Genomic DNA, 16,920 nt, shown 5'->3' with positions numbered 1-16,920 from the left:
CGGGGAATGCCGAGCGCTGGGACACCCGCCCTGCGCCTCTCGCCCCGCCCCGCCCCGCCCCGCGGGATGCGCGCACAGACACAGCACATCGGAGGTGGCCCCGCCGCCGCGCCTTTATTGCCGTGGGGACGAGTCCCGCCGCCGCCTCCGGCCCGCCCGCCCCGCGCTGGGCCCCGCCAGCCCGGGCTGCTCCGGAGGTGATCCCAGGGCTCAGGAGATGATCTCCGTCTCGTGTCGCGCCAGCGCCGGCGGCAGCGTGGTCCCGCAGGGGCCCGGGAAGTGGAACCTGGAAGGAAGCGGCAGGTTTAGGGCGCGGGCAGCCACCGGCGCATCCCGCTGCTTTACCTGGCGAGTCTGGCAGAGAGACGGGAGGGAGGGAGGAAAGAGGAGGAGGAGGGGAGAGGGGTTTAGGCCTTGTGGGGCGTAGGGACAGACCTCAGCCTCACCCTTTAAACAATACGGTTTGTGTCTTCAGTGAAAATTCCACCATGAAAGAAGAATCCTCTTTTCTTACTTATTAACAGAAACTTAGTATTTCATAAGCGCTGGGGGGTAAACTAGACCGTATTTGTCTAAACCCAGCATTTCGGCTGTTGGACCAAAGCAGGGCAGGAAGGGGGGGACTGAAGGCTGTTGCCTGAGCAGCGTTACCTGAACTTATTGGTGGCAGGAGTGGGTTCCATGTTGAACTCCGCGACTGGGACTCCTCTGGCCGAGACCTGCGGGGCGAACATGGCTGCAGGATACACCACGGACGAGGTCCCGACCTGCGGGCAACAGGACAGAAGTCACAGGCGTAGCAGGACAGCACTCAAACAGAACCAACCAACCCAGCCCCGAGGTGAGGGCCCTTCTCACAACTGCATGTGCAGTGAAGCCTGGGAGATTCCTACAGAAATGAAACTGAATCAGTATCTGGTTAGTGTCATTGCAGATGTAGCTATTTAACTTAGCATAGCAATCAGGAATTGATTCTCTGATGCAGCCAAAGAAACCCATTTGTAACTGTAGATGGAAAAAAAAAATCCCAGAAACAAAATGGCACACTTTGTCTTCAAGGAAAAATAAAAACCCAACAAAACGTTCCTTCTGTTACTTGAGATCATCCTGCAAAAGGAAGACAACAGTCTAAGCAAGTGTTTTGGTTAGGGATCTGGAACCTACACAGCATGTAAACCACCTTGCAAAAAAGCAGCACATTATAACTTACTTCTTTTTCAAACTGACCATCAAAATAATTGTATTTTTTACTGTTTGAGAAATTGGAACGATAGAATGGCTTGGACTGGAAGAGACCTTAAGGATCATCTTGTTCCAACCGCTCTGCCATGGGCAGGGACACCTTCCACTAGACCAGGTTGCTCAGAGTCCCCCATCCAACCTGGCCTTGAACACTTCCAGGGATGGGGCACCCACACCTTCTCTGGGTAACCTGTGCCTCACCATCCTCACAGTAAAGAATTTCTTCCTGTATGTAATCTGAAGCCACTCTCTTTCAGTTAAAAGCCATCACCCCTTGTACCTGATCAAGAGTCCATCTCTGGCTTCCTTGCAGGCCTCTTTCAGTACTGGAAGGCTGCTCTAAGGTCTCCCAAGAGCTTTCCCTTCTCCAGGCTGAAGAGCCCCACTTTCTCAGCCTCTCTTCGTAGGGAAGGTGCTCCAGTACCCTTATCAAATTGTGGCTCTCCTCTGGACTTGCTCCAACAGTTACATGTCCTTATGCTGGGGGCACCAGAACTGTCCACAGTATTCCAGGTTGGGTCTCACCAGGGCAGAGCAGAGGGGGAGTGAAATTCAACAGCCAAACATTGTCTAATCTCTAACCCATGTGTACATTTTCAAACTGAAAGGTCTTTTAAAGTTTTGCACTGGACACCAGAGAGTCCTTTTGGGGCTTTTAGTTCCCTCAGGGAAGCACAGATGCGTCTGCTTTACCCAGGAGTTGCCATGTCCTTAGCATGGCCTCCCTGCCAGTTCAGAGGACAGGTAAGGAAAGTGCCACTCACAACCAAGCAGAGGTCACAAATATCCAGCTCCTTCTCCACCGCCGTGAGCACGCCGGGATCCAGGGCTTCACCAAACCACACAACGTGGGGCCGCAGGAGCCCATTGCAGCCGTCCTCCTCACACCTGCTCAAACACCACAACGGGACAGTGTCACGCTGCTGAAGGGGGTGCTTCAGGCTCCAGAACGGCAAAGCAGTTCTCATTCCCGCCTGGGCAGGTCCTACCTGCCATCATCCTTTCTCCTGCTTCACAGCCCTCCCTACACCCTCCTCTACCATGTGCTGGACAGAAGGCAGCTCATGCCATGCTACACACATGTGCTGGAAGTACACGTGCTGCATGATCCCAAGGAAGGGGGTGCTAAACAGTTGTTCAGCACAGATACTTAATTGTTTCTTCCCCTTACTCAGCTCCTGAAATGCATGAAAGTTAAAACTTGGCCTCCTTTAACAAAGTGGCTGACAGGGTTTTAAGGAGAAAATGAACCAAAAGACAGAAGCATCGTGTTAGCCTCTTTTTCCTTAGGAATTGGATGAAAAATGTGGCTTTTTCCACCTGCAACTAACTAAGGCAAAGCTTCAGGCAGCATAAAAAAGCATTGCGGCACATTCTGTGCCTGTGAGGGGACCCCAGCACTGTCTCCCAGACCAACAGTGGGTGGCACCTGCAAAGTAACAGAACATTTACTGCTGTAGCACTCACTCTCTTGCTGCAATTCTCCTACTACTTCACATACAAACCCCAGGAATCTGGGCATGTTTCATCTTGGTGCTCAAGTTCACAAAAGTGTGATGCCTTTAGCACCATGGTAACTTCTACATACTCCTTGTCTGATGCCCCAGTAACTTTAGACTCAGTTTCCTGGGGCAGACTTCCAGAGTTCTTTGTCTCTTTGTGCAATGTCCTTCCAAAACAACATGACCAGTAACATGAAGCTTTGAGATGCACAAAGCATGAAGAGGTAACAGCCTAACAAAGTGGTCCATACGTACTGAGGAAGGTCTTCAACTGGAATTGCAGCATCTTCTGTGTCAGGATCTGGAGCCCTGAAGTTACAAAATGGAAATACATGTCCAGCTGTACAAAAGGTATTTTATGTATTAATAAAAAACATATTATTCTCTAAAAACCTTCATATTCTCTAAAGCATACCCTCCAATCAAAGAATCTGCAACTTCAGCCAACTTTAACACCTACTACAATCCTAAAATACCATACACAAGGCAAGCAAGAATTTGTCCAGAATTATCCTGGAGCTGAGCAACTGTAATAAGCTGGCCAAGACTGTCAAAGGCACAATAATTATTTATTATAACTATCTAAAATTCTGGTGAAATGTAAAGGAAAAAAAAAAAGTCCTAAAAAATCTTTGAGTTCATGCCTGGCCCATCCCCCTGCTCACTTCCTTTTTTAATGACGAAAGAAAGAATGGATTACCCCTTCCCAGACAATGCGGGGCAGATCGGGCTCTTGTAATTCGCAGCTACGTTTCCACAGCTGGTGCACCGAGTTTTAAATAAACTACCTGGAACACACGAAGAGGAAACATCAGGGATGAAGCTCTGAGGCGTGGCTGTGCAGGCAAGTGGTTGTGTTTATCCTGGGCAGCTTTTATTTACAGACCTTGAAGGCTGCACCTTGTGGGTAACTTAAAACAGGAACACAACAGCAAAGTTCCACTATGTCACCTTGTTCTGCCTCGGAACATGAGTAATACACAGTCTCATAACAATAATAATTTAAAATATCAGTGAGGGAGATAATTTCTGTTTATTGCTTTTCCTCTTACATCAGAAACATTTTCTTAACAAAATATGCTGGTCAACACCATTTTGTTTGATGCAAAACTCCACTCCCAAAACTTCTGTAGCATTACTAACATGCTGTTGAGATATGCAATATAGCCAAGAGCTAAAAACTGTGTCCATTTTAAAAAGAATACAAATAACCAAAATTAAACTCTTGCCAAGGCTTCATTGGATCATTGGATCATTGGATTCATGTGGATCATTGGATCCACAACTGCAAAACAGCTTGTGCAGGTTTTAGCTTTCCTGTGTCCAAAGCACAAAAGTGGTGGTGGGAAATCCCATTTATGCCTTTAGGTGATACTGGAGTTAAAAAGTATCATAGTGCTGGAGGACCAGGATGGGTCTTTGTCCTGGGAGACTTCCACTCTGTGGCAAGGCATGAGGAGTGGAAAAATGAGCAGAGTCACCTCCAAGGATGGAGAAGGGCTTCCACCCCCTCTTTCTCTCCATACCTGTACATTTCCTCAGATCCCAAACCCCTGCTGACGCCCAGGTGCTACACCTGTCATGTGCTCTTCTGGCACTTTGTGGGAGTAAGGAATGCTGCTGACTACAGGGAAGAGAAGGGGAGGGCCACTGGCTGCAAGAAAGAAAGGTAAGGGAATCTTAATTGTTTCCAGTCCCTTTTGTCCTCCTGTAGCCAAGGACTGCACAAGTGAGGACCGGACAGAACAGGACAGAAGGAAAGCACCAGGGCTGGTGAGGCCAGGCTTCCAATACACCCTTTATTGGTGGCAGTCTGACACCACCACTACCCACAGTGGAATCTCTGGGGATTCTTTTCCCCTTTTCTAAGTGAAATCAGCCAGGTGTGACCACCACATGAATTCAAGTGGATCTGTGGAAAACTGTGCAAGCGAAAAGGGAGAACCAGTTCCTGTGTACTGTCAGAATCCATTAAAAACAGAAAGATGAGATTCTGTGATCCTAAAGTGAGGAATAAAGAGAAGCCATGAAGTACCTGAAACAACTTCCAAAAGAGAACAGGGTGTTATTGCAAATAACTTTATGCAAGTTATTGTAATTATAAGACAAAATTCTTTTCTCTCTGCATTTATCCAGCTTTCCCTTTTTCCCACTCCCCACCTCAGGTTTCCTGGCCTGTGGAAGGAAGCCTGTGAGCCAACTCTTACCATGGATTTCTAAGAGGTGCTTGGTGCCTGCCTTCCTGTGCAGCTCATCAATGTTCTGAGTGATGACCACAACGCTCCTTCCTTGCTTGCTGAGACGCTTCTCGCACTCTGCAATGGCAATGTGGGCTGGATTGGGATGTTTGCTCAGCATCACTTCTCGCCGGTAGTGGTAGAATTCCCACACACGGGAAGGGTTTCGTGCAAAAGCCCCTGGAGTAGCCAGCTCCTGCAAAAGACATAACAGTTGTCCTACAACGAAAGAAGAATCCCTTCCCCAGATGAAGCCTGTGGGATCTCTGCCATTTATACTGCTGCCTGCATCACAAGGTCATCAAAAGCAGATTACCTATAACCACATGCAGTTGATAAGAATACTGTTCCACAGCCCTTACAAGGGTGACACATCAAAGTGTCAGATCAAAAGAGCAAATAACTTACAGAAATAGTGTGGTAGATGGGCTTACACTACACTCCAACCGTACTTTGTGCTGCCCTACCAAACTATTAGGAGCTTAGCACAAAGCAAATCAGACACTCCAATGCACACCCACAACTCTCTTTTTGATGGCAGCCATAAAACTCAGCATCATGTGAATATATTTGCTTTGCCAGGAATTTCTTTTCTGCGTTAATTTAAGTATAACACAAGCCAAATTATACCCGTCGTCAAACCCAAAGTCTAACGTCTTGTATTTTGCATGCAGGTAAAATTGAAGCTGCTTTTCACACTAACTTTAATTTTGCCTTCTCTTTCTCAAAAACGCAGCTCAGTCCAGCACCTCAGTGCTCAATTCTTCTGACACAGAAACTGAATGGAAGTTTCTAATGCAGCAGGACCAAACATTTATACACACACATGCTTTATTTTAATTGATGGTCACTGAAAGCAAAAACGTCATCTTTAGATTCAAATCAGTTTCAAAAATTAATGTCTCTGACATTTTTTTAGCTACATCAGATCTTTCAGGAATGCTGTAAATAAAAACCACAAAGAAAGCAGGTGTGATTGCAGCATTTGGGGTAGCAGGTACTGACAGCAAAACAGCTGCTGAAACACCTGCAGCACCAGCAGGATGAGACTCATGAGGCCCCCATAGAGCTCACACTGCTGGTGCCTTCAGCCGTACTTCCAGTGTCTGCTCCCACCTCCTCTCCCACCCCTGTGGCTCTCAGCACTGGCAAGATCATTCCAGCAACAGAGACAGCCTGTGGGAAAATTAAAAAACCTGCCCCAAAATAAAACAAGTCTTAAAGCATTTTTAAAGGGTGTTATGAGACACCAAGATTAAAAGAAAACAACCAGTCTCTATCGTCACTTCTTTCTTTGGTATTTTGGTTTGTTTTAAACGTTAAAGAGTTTAAAACAGGAAAGGCCCCACACAGTGGTACAACAGTCAGGGTGTCAAAAGATAAGCAAACAGCTGAACTGCAGGAAAACAAAGATGGTAGAAAGACCCAGAGCTACCTGCAAGAACGTTGTTTTTCCCAAGCAACTGATAAACTGAAGGACAGAAGCAGATCCCTGAGGGCACGGAGAAGAGCTGCAGAGGCCACTGTAGGGAGAGCTCTGTCCCTGCTGCACTGCCATGGGAGAACTTCCACCCTCTTCTCCAACTGTTCCTGACCCTCCATGCTCACCTGTGTGATGAGCACAGAGGTGGCTGTGTAGGCATGGGCCACCAGTACCTACCTGGGCTTGCCACTTTCTCCAGAAGCCTCCAGCCCCTCTGAAGGTGGGGACGCCGCTCTCGGCACTGACCCCAGCTCCGGTGATGATGGCGATGTGCTTGGCTTTGGCAAACACCTCTCGGAAATCAGCCATGTCTGTGCCAGGGCAGGGAAAACAAAGAGCTGTTCAGGCACTCACAGGCTCACCTAAGAGGCCACACTTACGCATCCAGAAATGGCTTCCATACACACCTCCCATGACTTTCATTTTGGAACACCAACTGGTTCCTGAGCTTCTCTATGTTGGATTTTAAAGGGCAGTTCCTGGAGATCCTCAAAATATGTGTCTGAGCAGGCTCAGTAGGGCAACATGTGTTAAATGTGATTATAGTCAATAGTGGAAAGGCAGAGCCTTTAACTAAAACCCCACACTAGATGCTACCCCAATAACAACTGTTGGCACCACCACCCAGGAACAGTTTGCTTCCTAATTATCACTTAAGATCTTGAGATGAAAAAAATACATTTGCTTTGTTTTTGTTTGGTTTTTTCCTCCATGAAGTATCGCCTTCAAAATTAAGGTAATTTGGGAAAATGCACTTCCTTTTGAGGCATTTTTCCTGTTTTCTAGGTTTGCAACTGTATTTTATATTTTTTAATGTGTTATTCCACCATTTCCCCCTGCATGGTAGTTTGGGAAAAAGATTGAAAATTTCCTTTGCCTTTTTATGTGAGTCAAGACAAGATTAAACAGGAACAGGTTAGCTACAGACAGACAAAAAGAATATCTTTTGCAGTTTACCTCAGATATTAATTTTAAAGCAACACAGGTTAGAATCACAAAATGGCTGAGGTGGGATTGGACCTCTGGAGATTGTCTTGTTCCACCCCCTCTGCTTAAGCAGGGTTGGGCAGAGCAGACTGCCCTGGACAGTGTCCTGTGGGGTGGCTTTTGATATCTCCATGGATAGAGATTCCATAACCTTCCTGCACAATTCAGTCCATTGTTTGACCACCCTCACGGCAGACAAACACCATGCGGTGTTTTTATGCATTGAGAAGAGCCTTCATTGCCACAAGGGCTCATCACTGGCTTAAGGCCAACGTGGTGCCCACTGGATCCCCAGGGACATTCCTGCCCAGCTGGTCACCCAAGCCTGTCCTAGTACCTGGGGCTATTTCTTCCCAGGGCCAGGACCCTCTGGAGTATCAGCCACTCCTCTCAGCTTCATATTATATGGAAATTTGCCAAGGATACACTCCAGTCCATTGTCTATATCATTAATGAAGGTGTTTAACAACACTGGGCTCAGTATGGACTCCTATGGTATCCCATGAGTGGGCAGCCTCCAGCTGAATTTTGAGCTGCGCACCACAACCCTAATCCTCACAATTTACTAGGTGGTCTTTCAAATAAAAACCAAAACTACTCCCTCCCCCCTGCCACACTCACACAAAAAAGCCCATCCAAAGGCAGGTAAGTTCATATAGGGAGAAAGAGCCACTGGAGAGGTCCCAAGGCCCACAACCTTGGACTGAGCAGAGAACACTGCTATTCTGATACCCCACCTGCTGCTGCAAATCAAACCTCACAAGCCCTTGAATGTGTAAAGCTCAGGCCAAAAGCCCTCCCAGCCAGGTGTCTGGCAGCAGCCAAATGCTGATGCTCAAGGCAGCGGAAAAAGCAAGTTTGGCTTGGCTACCCGACATTAAGGAGTTGCTGTATTGTACCCGTGTGCAGTTTTCAAGTTAAGGCACATTCTCAAATTGAAAAACAAAACCAAAATACTGCCAAACAAGTGAAAAGAGGTCAGCCTTAACTCCTAGCCTGAACAGGGCTCCTGGGGTTACCCAGCTCCTGAACTGTTACAAATGCTCAAGGCCCATTCTTGTTACAAAGAAATGAGGAATTAGTTTTATTACTCATTAGCATTATGAAAGGGAAATGCAATTAACCACTGCATACTTATGTGCATAAATTATAAGCATTAAAAAGGTGTTTATGTTGTAACCATGATGACTGCAAGAGTTTATGGAACTATACAGAATACAGTCGTAAAAGGTAATTTCACTATTCTGGGGGACAAATAAAGCAACTTCACACTGTTTTAAACATTTTTAATTAAGCCATGGGTTTCACCTAGCACACAAAACCTTCTAGCACTTCAAATCCACCTTAAAAACCTGTCCGGGGTGCTAAAGCAAACAAATACACGTCTTACTTGAACTAGGACGGGCCATTTCCAAACAAAACTTCTGTTTCTTTGAAGACGAGGCCTTAAGTCCACAATGCACTTGGGAAACCAACCTTCTAGCGGTAGATTGAAAGAGACACATCAGGATCCCTCGGAAGTGTTTCACCTGGGGAGAAATAAATCAAACGTCAGCGGCCCAGGCAGGGCGCGTATTTCTGCCTGCTTCCTGTGAGGGGCTCTCCTTAAAGAACCAGCTGCGAGCGTTCGTCACGGCTTCCCCTGCACCTGCAGAACAAGGAATCATCCCCAACACCAGACCTCGGGGCCGGGATCACCGCTTTTGTTCAGAACGGGGGACCTCAGCCCCGCTCCAAAGCGGGGCTTTCGGCCGACATTCAACTTACGCGACGCTTCCGAACTGCGCTGCTAACCCGAGGCAGCTCCCAGGACCCGCCTGCCCGCCGGCATTTTAAGAAGAAGGGGGAAAAGCAAGGGACGGAGCCGCGGCGGGCTGCGAGCCTACGTGCATCTGCCGGCCCGCAGAAGGGCGAAGGGGACAGCGCGGGCGGGCGGGCGGAGCCTCGACGAGGGGGAGGCGGCGACCTGCCGGGCCGCCCGCCCTCACGCAAGCCCCGGGGCCGCGGGTTCGCGGCCCGCCCGCTGCGACTCGCCCCGGGCGGCGGCGGCGGCTGGGGCTAAGCCGTGCGGCACCACACGTCCCGCCCCGCGCTGCGCCGCTCCGCCCTCCCGCGGTGTTAAGGCGGCATGGATGCGTGGATGGATGCACTGGAGGCACCCGCGACTCGCTGCCCGGCGTTGCGCTGTCCCTGCGCCGTGCCGGAGCGCGCACGTATCGGATGGAGTGAGACGCAAATAGGTCAGGAAAGCTGGATGGCTTTCCAGCGTCATCCCTCTCTGCGGTCCACCCTTGGGCGTTCGCAGTTTACGCGTTCACGGATGAAAACTCCGCTGCACTTGGACAGCACACAATTTTTTTTTTTTTTTTTTTAATGAGAAAAACTGTTTTTAGCATGTTTTGCTGAGTAAAGAAGGCAGCGCTCTCATCCAGCCGCCTCCTCTCCACCCTTCCCCAACAACCTTAAATCATTACCGTCCTTTTCAGTCAGAGGTTTTGACACATTTTCCCCCCTCCCTTTGGATTCCATAAATTTCCAGCTAAGCAGATGAAGAGGCCCCCAAAACATGCACCCAAAGAGGGGAAAGGCTGAAAGGCAAGTCCCACAGTGCTCTTTCAAAGTCCACCAGCAGCCTGTCCAGCCCGGGAGGCAGCTCCTGTCTCCCACTCCTGTTGGCACAGGACGAGTTCACCTGAGGGCAGGGGAGGGAACAGCCAGAGGCTGCTCCCAGGGGCTGGCAGCCGATGTCTCCCTCATTACCCTGCTCCACAGCACTTGTTATTGTTTACAGAGTACCAGCACTTCGTACTCGGCCTCCAGCTGCAAACTCGAAGGAAGCCTTTGGCGGGGCAATGCTGACAACAGCGAGTGGTGCTGACTGAACGCTTGTGCTGGGGCTTGGTGGGCGGCCACAGCTGTTCCCTGAGCACTCCGTGTCTCCATGAAAGTAAGCGTGCTCGGAAAAACAGCACATCATAAACTCAGAAAACAAGGTGAAGGCTAGCGTGATCTTACTTAGCATTCCAACGACCCTGATGTCAAAATCCATTAATTCTGTGCAGATTGGGAAAACAAACAGGATGGCAGGTTTGTTGAATGAGGGATTGGCTGTGCATAATGTTATTCAGCATCATGATTGGTGGGTTTTTTTTTTTTTTTTTAATTGAGATATTACTACAAGACTGTACACTGTGCTTATTAGGCAGTGTGTTTTAGCTGCTAGTTAATCTTAAAAAGAAAAAAAAACAATTCACAGTTGCACTATCACCACAATTTTCTTCCATTTTGAATCCAAAGTTCAAGACAGCAAAATCCTAGTCCAACATTGCTAATAAGAAAAAAATGATTCTGTTTATGTACTAGAGTTTTAAGGAGCACAAAGCTTTCATCTTCCTATCACACTGTTGCACCTGTTAGCTGTGCTCCTTCTAACTTTGCATCAAACCAGGGCAGGGCATGTTCATGTGCAAGCTTTGCATGGTCTTTTAATAAAAACAGAACTCACTATGGCATAGTTTATGTGAAATGGGTACAGAAGGACACAAGGTTGGCTTGCTTTGGTCTCTTTGGCATATACAGATTGCCTACTCCAAGAGCACAATTATCCCAGTGTTTCCGAAGCAATCAATCATGCATTCTGTATTCTCAGCAGCCTGAAACAATGAAGAGCCCAGCTGATGCTGGCTGATGCTAACCTGGTGTAACTACTGAATGTGTGCCATAAGAAAATGGCCACATTGATTTTCAGAATTGTTTGTACTGGTCCTGGAAAAATATTTTAATGCCAATGTGTAAGGAGATTTCCTAAAATGTTTATAAAAAGATTAAAGTGACATCTAAACTTAACTTCAAGACACTGGGGTGTTTGGCATTAATGCCTGGCAGTATTCCACAACCATCTGTGCCCGATAAAATAATTCTGCATAAAATCTTTTTCTATTACAGTAGTTTCCTCCAGCAGCAGTGTCATTAATGCAGTGAGAGCAACTCCAGGTGGACACCAGAAGCATGAACTGTTCTGCAAAGATACACATTTCAAAATCAATTAACACTTAAGAATCCTGTCTTAGAAGGGACAAAAGCCATGGCAAGGGCAAGTGTACTGTACTTCACAGCCCCTCCTTTCACTGCCTCCTCCAGCACATTGCCCTCCCAGCTGCCAGCAGCTGGGGCCTTTATATATTTAGCAATGATACTCACTTGTCTGTCTTCCAGGAACTTGTCCCATCTCCCCTTAACCCATGGGATTCTGTTTTCTGGCAGGAGTTCTCCACCTCTGCTCCCTCTCCTGGGAGGGATGGGGAAAGCAGAAGGTGAGGAATGTGTATCCAAAGGGGCTGCTATTCTCCTCTGAGGCTCAGTGGTAAGATGGGTTCATACCCTCTTAGTCTTCCACTCCAACATCACTATCCTTCAGCATTTTTACCAAGTCCTTTGCATCTGAGCAGCACCAGCTAGAAACAGCTCCCTCTTTGAGCATTAAGCCTAATTGTACCAAACACAAGTAAAACATTTTTTTTTAAATCCCAAGTAAACGGTCTGTATTCTAACACACAACAGGTCTGCACCAATTAAATACAGTATGGCAATATATAAATTACAGTTCTTTACAGTAAATAGTAAAATACGAGAGTCCGCTTACTGTACACAACAATCAGAGAAAGAACAGCAGCTTTTCAGTAAGGTCCCAGGTATCTCAATCATTCACTTGCTAAGGAACAAAGAAAAGATACAGCAGGCCATTCACTTCACTCATTTTTTACCATGTTGCTTTACAAATATCCAGAACGCTTGTACAGGCATCTACAGTATCTACATGTGGAACAACCTTCTTAGGAATTCATGAGCACCAGACATAAATCCCTCCATCATTCCCATTATTAAAATAAACTTTACAGATTAAAATTACTTTAGCAGGTTCTATTTCATCTTGATAATAAACCAGCAAGTAACAAGTGCAAAGTTTGCAGTCATGATCCATTTACTGCTTCTTTATTTCCCATTTCTCCCCACCCTGCACCCAAAAAACCAAAACCCCCTAAAAAACCCAGAATGTTATCCTCTCACACTCTTGCAGTAATACTGTTTCTGCAGTCAAACTGCCCAGCTGGCTTTTGCTAACATGTGAAATGCCAGACTCATAGCTTCAGGTATCGTCAGTCATTCCGATGCCAAGTCAGCACAGTGGCAGGCCTCAAGGAAGACAAAACATATGAAGCAGTTGGATATTTCAGTGTGCTTAAACACGGGAGGCTGCATGGTGCCCAGTGGCTGAAAGGAACATGGCACCAAGTTACCAGTTAAAACATTTACAATAGAAAGATATAAACAGCAAATATGTCAGTCTAAAACAAGTTCTTTGGTAATTATGAACAGCGGTTGGGTCTTTTTTCCAAATACGGATTCACATCCTGGTTTTTCCTCAATAAAATATCTTTTGTTGTTTAAAATATATCTCCCAAGTTGTTGTGTAACAAATAGTCCAGTACCTCAGTTATCTACAATCAACTTTAACTGTGTTTTAGTGTGCAGCAGTATCTGCCCACTGGCAGACAAACTATAGATACACATTCATATATATATAATATATATATTATTTATAAAAAATTAGAGAATTAAGTCAAGGACTCTAGAGAATACACATTCCATATGGACAGGTTAAAATGTACAATAGCTTCAAAAATCCATAAAGTTTTCTACACAGTGATGCGTGTAGTTAAGTGCAAAAATACTGTGGTTTAGTTAATCCAAGATTTCCTGTTTTCCTGTTTCCTAGAAAAAGCAGAAGCCGCTGCATCTCCTGAATGGCAGAGGACGTCTCCTCCTGTCTTGGGAGTGGCTGATGAGCCTTGAAGCACAGAACTCTTCTGTTTCTCTGAAGTGGAAGGTGCCTGAGACCGGGAAGTGCTACTCCATTTCCTTGCGGGAGCTGGTGCTTTGCTGAGGCGCCCTGGACGAACGAAAACGCCATGTCGGGGTTTGCAGTGGAAGTACTCTCTGCCTTTCACAATTCCATCGTGCTTCCCTTCAATGGAAAGAAATGCACAGGATTAAATGCTGGTGCTGCCATTAACACATACAATTGAGGGGCTGAAGTGTGAATAGCTTTGGTTATCTGTCAAGTAGTCAAGATTGTTCCTGCTGAGTGACAGAGCCAGATGCTCACCAAACACTAGGGAGAACAGAACTTGGAAAGGAAGGCTTAAAATGTGACCAAAAATATGATTTCCTAAAATAATGCTTTGTTAACTAACAGTTTAAAAAGCCACGAATGTGTTCATTTTGCAAAATAAACTGTCCTCAAAACCAATTGCTTGCAAAGCTTAAAATTTAGCTGGAGACAAACTTTGGGCATAAGTGATATTACCTGTTAAACTACTAAAAACATCTTTTTAAATGACCTGAAGCATTTCTATAGAAGTTTCTTAACACTTGCAGAGCACTGACTTTTTCTGACCCCTCTGAAATGAAGTAACAGAAAACCTGTGTTCTGAAATTCATCTTTCCCCAGTGGAAAACAACAATAAATCTCTAAAAGTCACTGACAGCAAACCTATCTGATAAGTGATGCACACTGTTAGTACTGTTCATGAATGTGTGCACACTTATTAAAAAAATATCTGCCAATTTTAAGCTTTGCTTGTTTCTCTGATCTGTAAGAACAGATGGGTACCAACAGGGAACTACCACAACATGCAAAAGCAGAGCTTTTAGACAATTAAAAATGGATCAGAGCATCTCTATAAGCAGAAAGTCGAGAATTGGGTGTATCAGATACCAAGCTTCATGAAACTGGAGGTACTTCCCAGTACTGAACTGGAAGGAATGATTGTACTATAACTTTAAAAATTGGTCACACTAGCTGCAAAGATAACTCAGAACCCGTTTAGTCTTACCCAGCTGAACATTGAGCTCAACTCCAACCCAGATTCCAGCTGAAAAATCCACCCTTCCAACGTATCTCACTGTGCCCATCTTATTACTTCCAACACAGACTTGCTCGCCCACAGCCACCCAGCTTGGCAAGACGTGGGCTTGATCTGCAGAAGCGCCTTCTTCACAATCAGAACCATCCAAGTGGTCCTTCATAATAAAATCGTCCATGGAAGCATCGGGATAAGTCTCAGGATCTGAAGTGTCTTTCACCAGTCGAGAACAAAAAGGGCTTTCCACAGCATCCTCAAGCCAGTTGTCACCTGCTGCTGCTGCAGAGCTCTGCTGGCCTGTGCACGGGCTCTGACCCTTGCCAGGGCCTCGGGGTGACTCTGAGGTGCTCGCTCCATTAGAGGACAGAAGGGAACAAGACTGCAGAGCTGCTGAATGGTCAAAGTCCTTCCCATCTTCAACACCCATGAACTCAGTAAAGGAGTGATCTTCCAGAACGTCCGTCATGTGCTCAATTGTCACCTCGCATGCTGAAAATTCAATGGTGTTTTTGCCATCCAAGGAACTTAGAGCTGAGAGAGATCCAGCTCTGGGTAACTGCTGAGAGTCTCTGTCAGTGGCACTGAATGACAGTGGTACTTGCTCTGTTAAGGCACTGTTTCCTTTCACTGGTACCACAGGTAACTTCTCTCTTGCTAGCTCCTTTTCTGATTCTCGACATTCCTTGTTCAAAGATCTTAAATCATGTGCAAGGGATGATCCTGAGGGATCACTAGAGTCCAGCTCCTTGGAGTGACTGGCTAGCTGGTCTGTGCTATCACTACAAGGAACAAGCATGTCAGACAGGGTGGCATTAGAGGCACTGTGGGAAAAGTAGCCACTAGTGATGCTGCTAGTGGTGGGGCTGCGGGACACCTCTTTCTCAAGAACATGTGAGCTCATGAAGTCTGATTTAGAGGAAAACCACTCCCTGTTCTCCAGGCTAGCATTGTAAACACTGAAGTCAGCAAACTCTTCCGGTACGTAAGGCCGGAAATTTTGAAAACTTTGTGGACTTATCAGTTTCTTATTAATGGCCTCCAACTCATTGTCTTCCTCCTCAGAGTCCTGCAAATGAGAAGAGGAATTAGGATTAGGAACCTGTGACAGTGAGGTTTCCAAAATAAATGAACCATCCTTGATTTTTTCCTTTCTGAGCATAGAGAAATATATACCTTTAATATTCTTTATTCTGAAGAATGGAAGACACCATTGAAAAGAGCTGCTGGGAATGTATCCTATCTACACTGAGCTATTCAGTTTTTAGAAAATAAATTCTAAATAGTTCAGAAAATATAAACCAAAGTTACATATTTTCATACACAAACTTTTTTTCCCCATGATTTAGACTAATTAAACCTACTAAAGGTATTTTGTAGAGTTAATTCACTACCCAACAAGAAAAACATAAATATGAATGGTAAAGGCCTTAAAAAGTCCCTGCTGCAATACAGGTTATTAAAAACTTCGGGATGATTAAAAACCTTGCACAGTGGGATTTTCTATTAACCTGATATCAGTGAGGCTAAATAATTTTGCTTACCCCTGGCTATCACAGCTGAACGTGTTCAGGATGTTTGAATATACAAGCAAAAAGATCAAATATTACAGCAAATCTTCAAGGAAGCATTTGTATGCAGACATGTACGTGTTTGGAGGAAAATAGGTGACACTAATCACTCTAGCAGAATTTGGAGATGCCTCCCTGAATTTCCCCTTGGTGATGTGTGGGGATCCACTGTGACCAGACCACAGATGTGGCTTTCACAGAGTCCATCTGAAGCTGAGAACTTCAGTCTGTAAAGATGAATCTGAGAAAGACTCCAGCAACATGGTAGGGCTGCTCCTCCAAGATAAAATATTGCAGGCAGGACTCCACATGGATGCTTTTTTAAGTACTTGACTTTTTATATACATATATATGTCTTCATTTACACATACATATGCAGGTATAAACATAGGTATATGTATACTCACACATATATAGTAAAATTGGTTAGTTTACAGGAAATTTCTACTAGAAATAATTGTATTTTAAGAAAAATGAAAACTGCTGAAGTCCTTTAAAGAAACTGGAGCCCCCATTATTTCTCAGTTCCTTTATCTGCATCACAGATTTCAAATTCTGATCAAGGCAGATCCTGTGTGATATCTGAAGTACCTGGATGCTTTCAGACACCTGCTGTGATTCACCAATGTAAAAGGAAAAGCAGAACAGTTAACCAGATGACCACAGAGTACCAACATATCAGTTTAAACATCCTCTTGAAAATGTTTCCTCGCTTCAAAATAGCTAAGACTGCTCAAAATAACTTTGTATAACAAAACTTCCAATGCCCAGACAGGAAACAGATTTGCTCAGTTTGCCCATGTCAGAATAATCACAGAATTGTTTGGATTGGAAGGCACCTCTTGAGGTCAATTAGCCCAATCTCCCTCTGCTCAAGCTGGGTCAGCCAGAGCAGGTTGTCCGAGACAGTGTCCAGTTGGGTGGGTTCAGAGATCTCTACAACCTTTCTGCACAACTCATTCCAGTGTTTGACTC

At 45.6% G+C, this 16,920-nt stretch overlaps 2 protein-coding genes across 2 annotated transcripts in view; both read right to left on the bottom strand.

The window, feature by feature from the left end:
* Positions 1-112: 112 nt before the first annotated feature.
* SIRT5 (sirtuin 5) lies at positions 113-9,517 on the bottom strand. Its single transcript, XM_053959722.1, has 9 exons — positions 9,219-9,517; positions 8,842-8,980; positions 6,642-6,775; positions 4,952-5,177; positions 3,445-3,532; positions 3,000-3,053; positions 2,007-2,130; positions 652-767; positions 113-286 (listed from the first exon to the last, which is right to left on the bottom strand). The coding sequence occupies exons 2-9, from the start codon at positions 8,954-8,956 to the stop codon at positions 211-213; spliced, it is 933 nt and encodes a 310-aa protein (XP_053815697.1). The 5' UTR covers positions 8,957-8,980; positions 9,219-9,517; the 3' UTR covers positions 113-210.
* Positions 9,518-10,707: 1,190 nt separating this feature from the next.
* KIF13A (kinesin family member 13A) overlaps positions 10,708-16,920 on the bottom strand; it is a 104,646-nt gene continuing 98,433 nt past the window's right edge. The window contains exons 38-39 of the mRNA XM_053946240.1: positions 14,348-15,443; positions 10,708-13,476 (exon numbers count right to left, since the gene is read on the bottom strand). Coding sequence (XP_053802215.1) covers positions 13,190-13,476; positions 14,348-15,443 — 1,383 coding nt within the window. The 3' untranslated portion in view covers positions 10,708-13,189. The remainder of the gene's footprint in view (positions 13,477-14,347; positions 15,444-16,920) is intronic.

This window comes from Vidua chalybeata, chromosome 1 (genome assembly GCF_026979565.1).
Source record: "Vidua chalybeata isolate OUT-0048 chromosome 1, bVidCha1 merged haplotype, whole genome shotgun sequence".
Classification (NCBI taxonomy): domain Eukaryota; kingdom Metazoa; phylum Chordata; class Aves; order Passeriformes; family Viduidae; genus Vidua; species Vidua chalybeata.
This window is presented reverse-complemented; position numbering and strand designations above follow the sequence as displayed.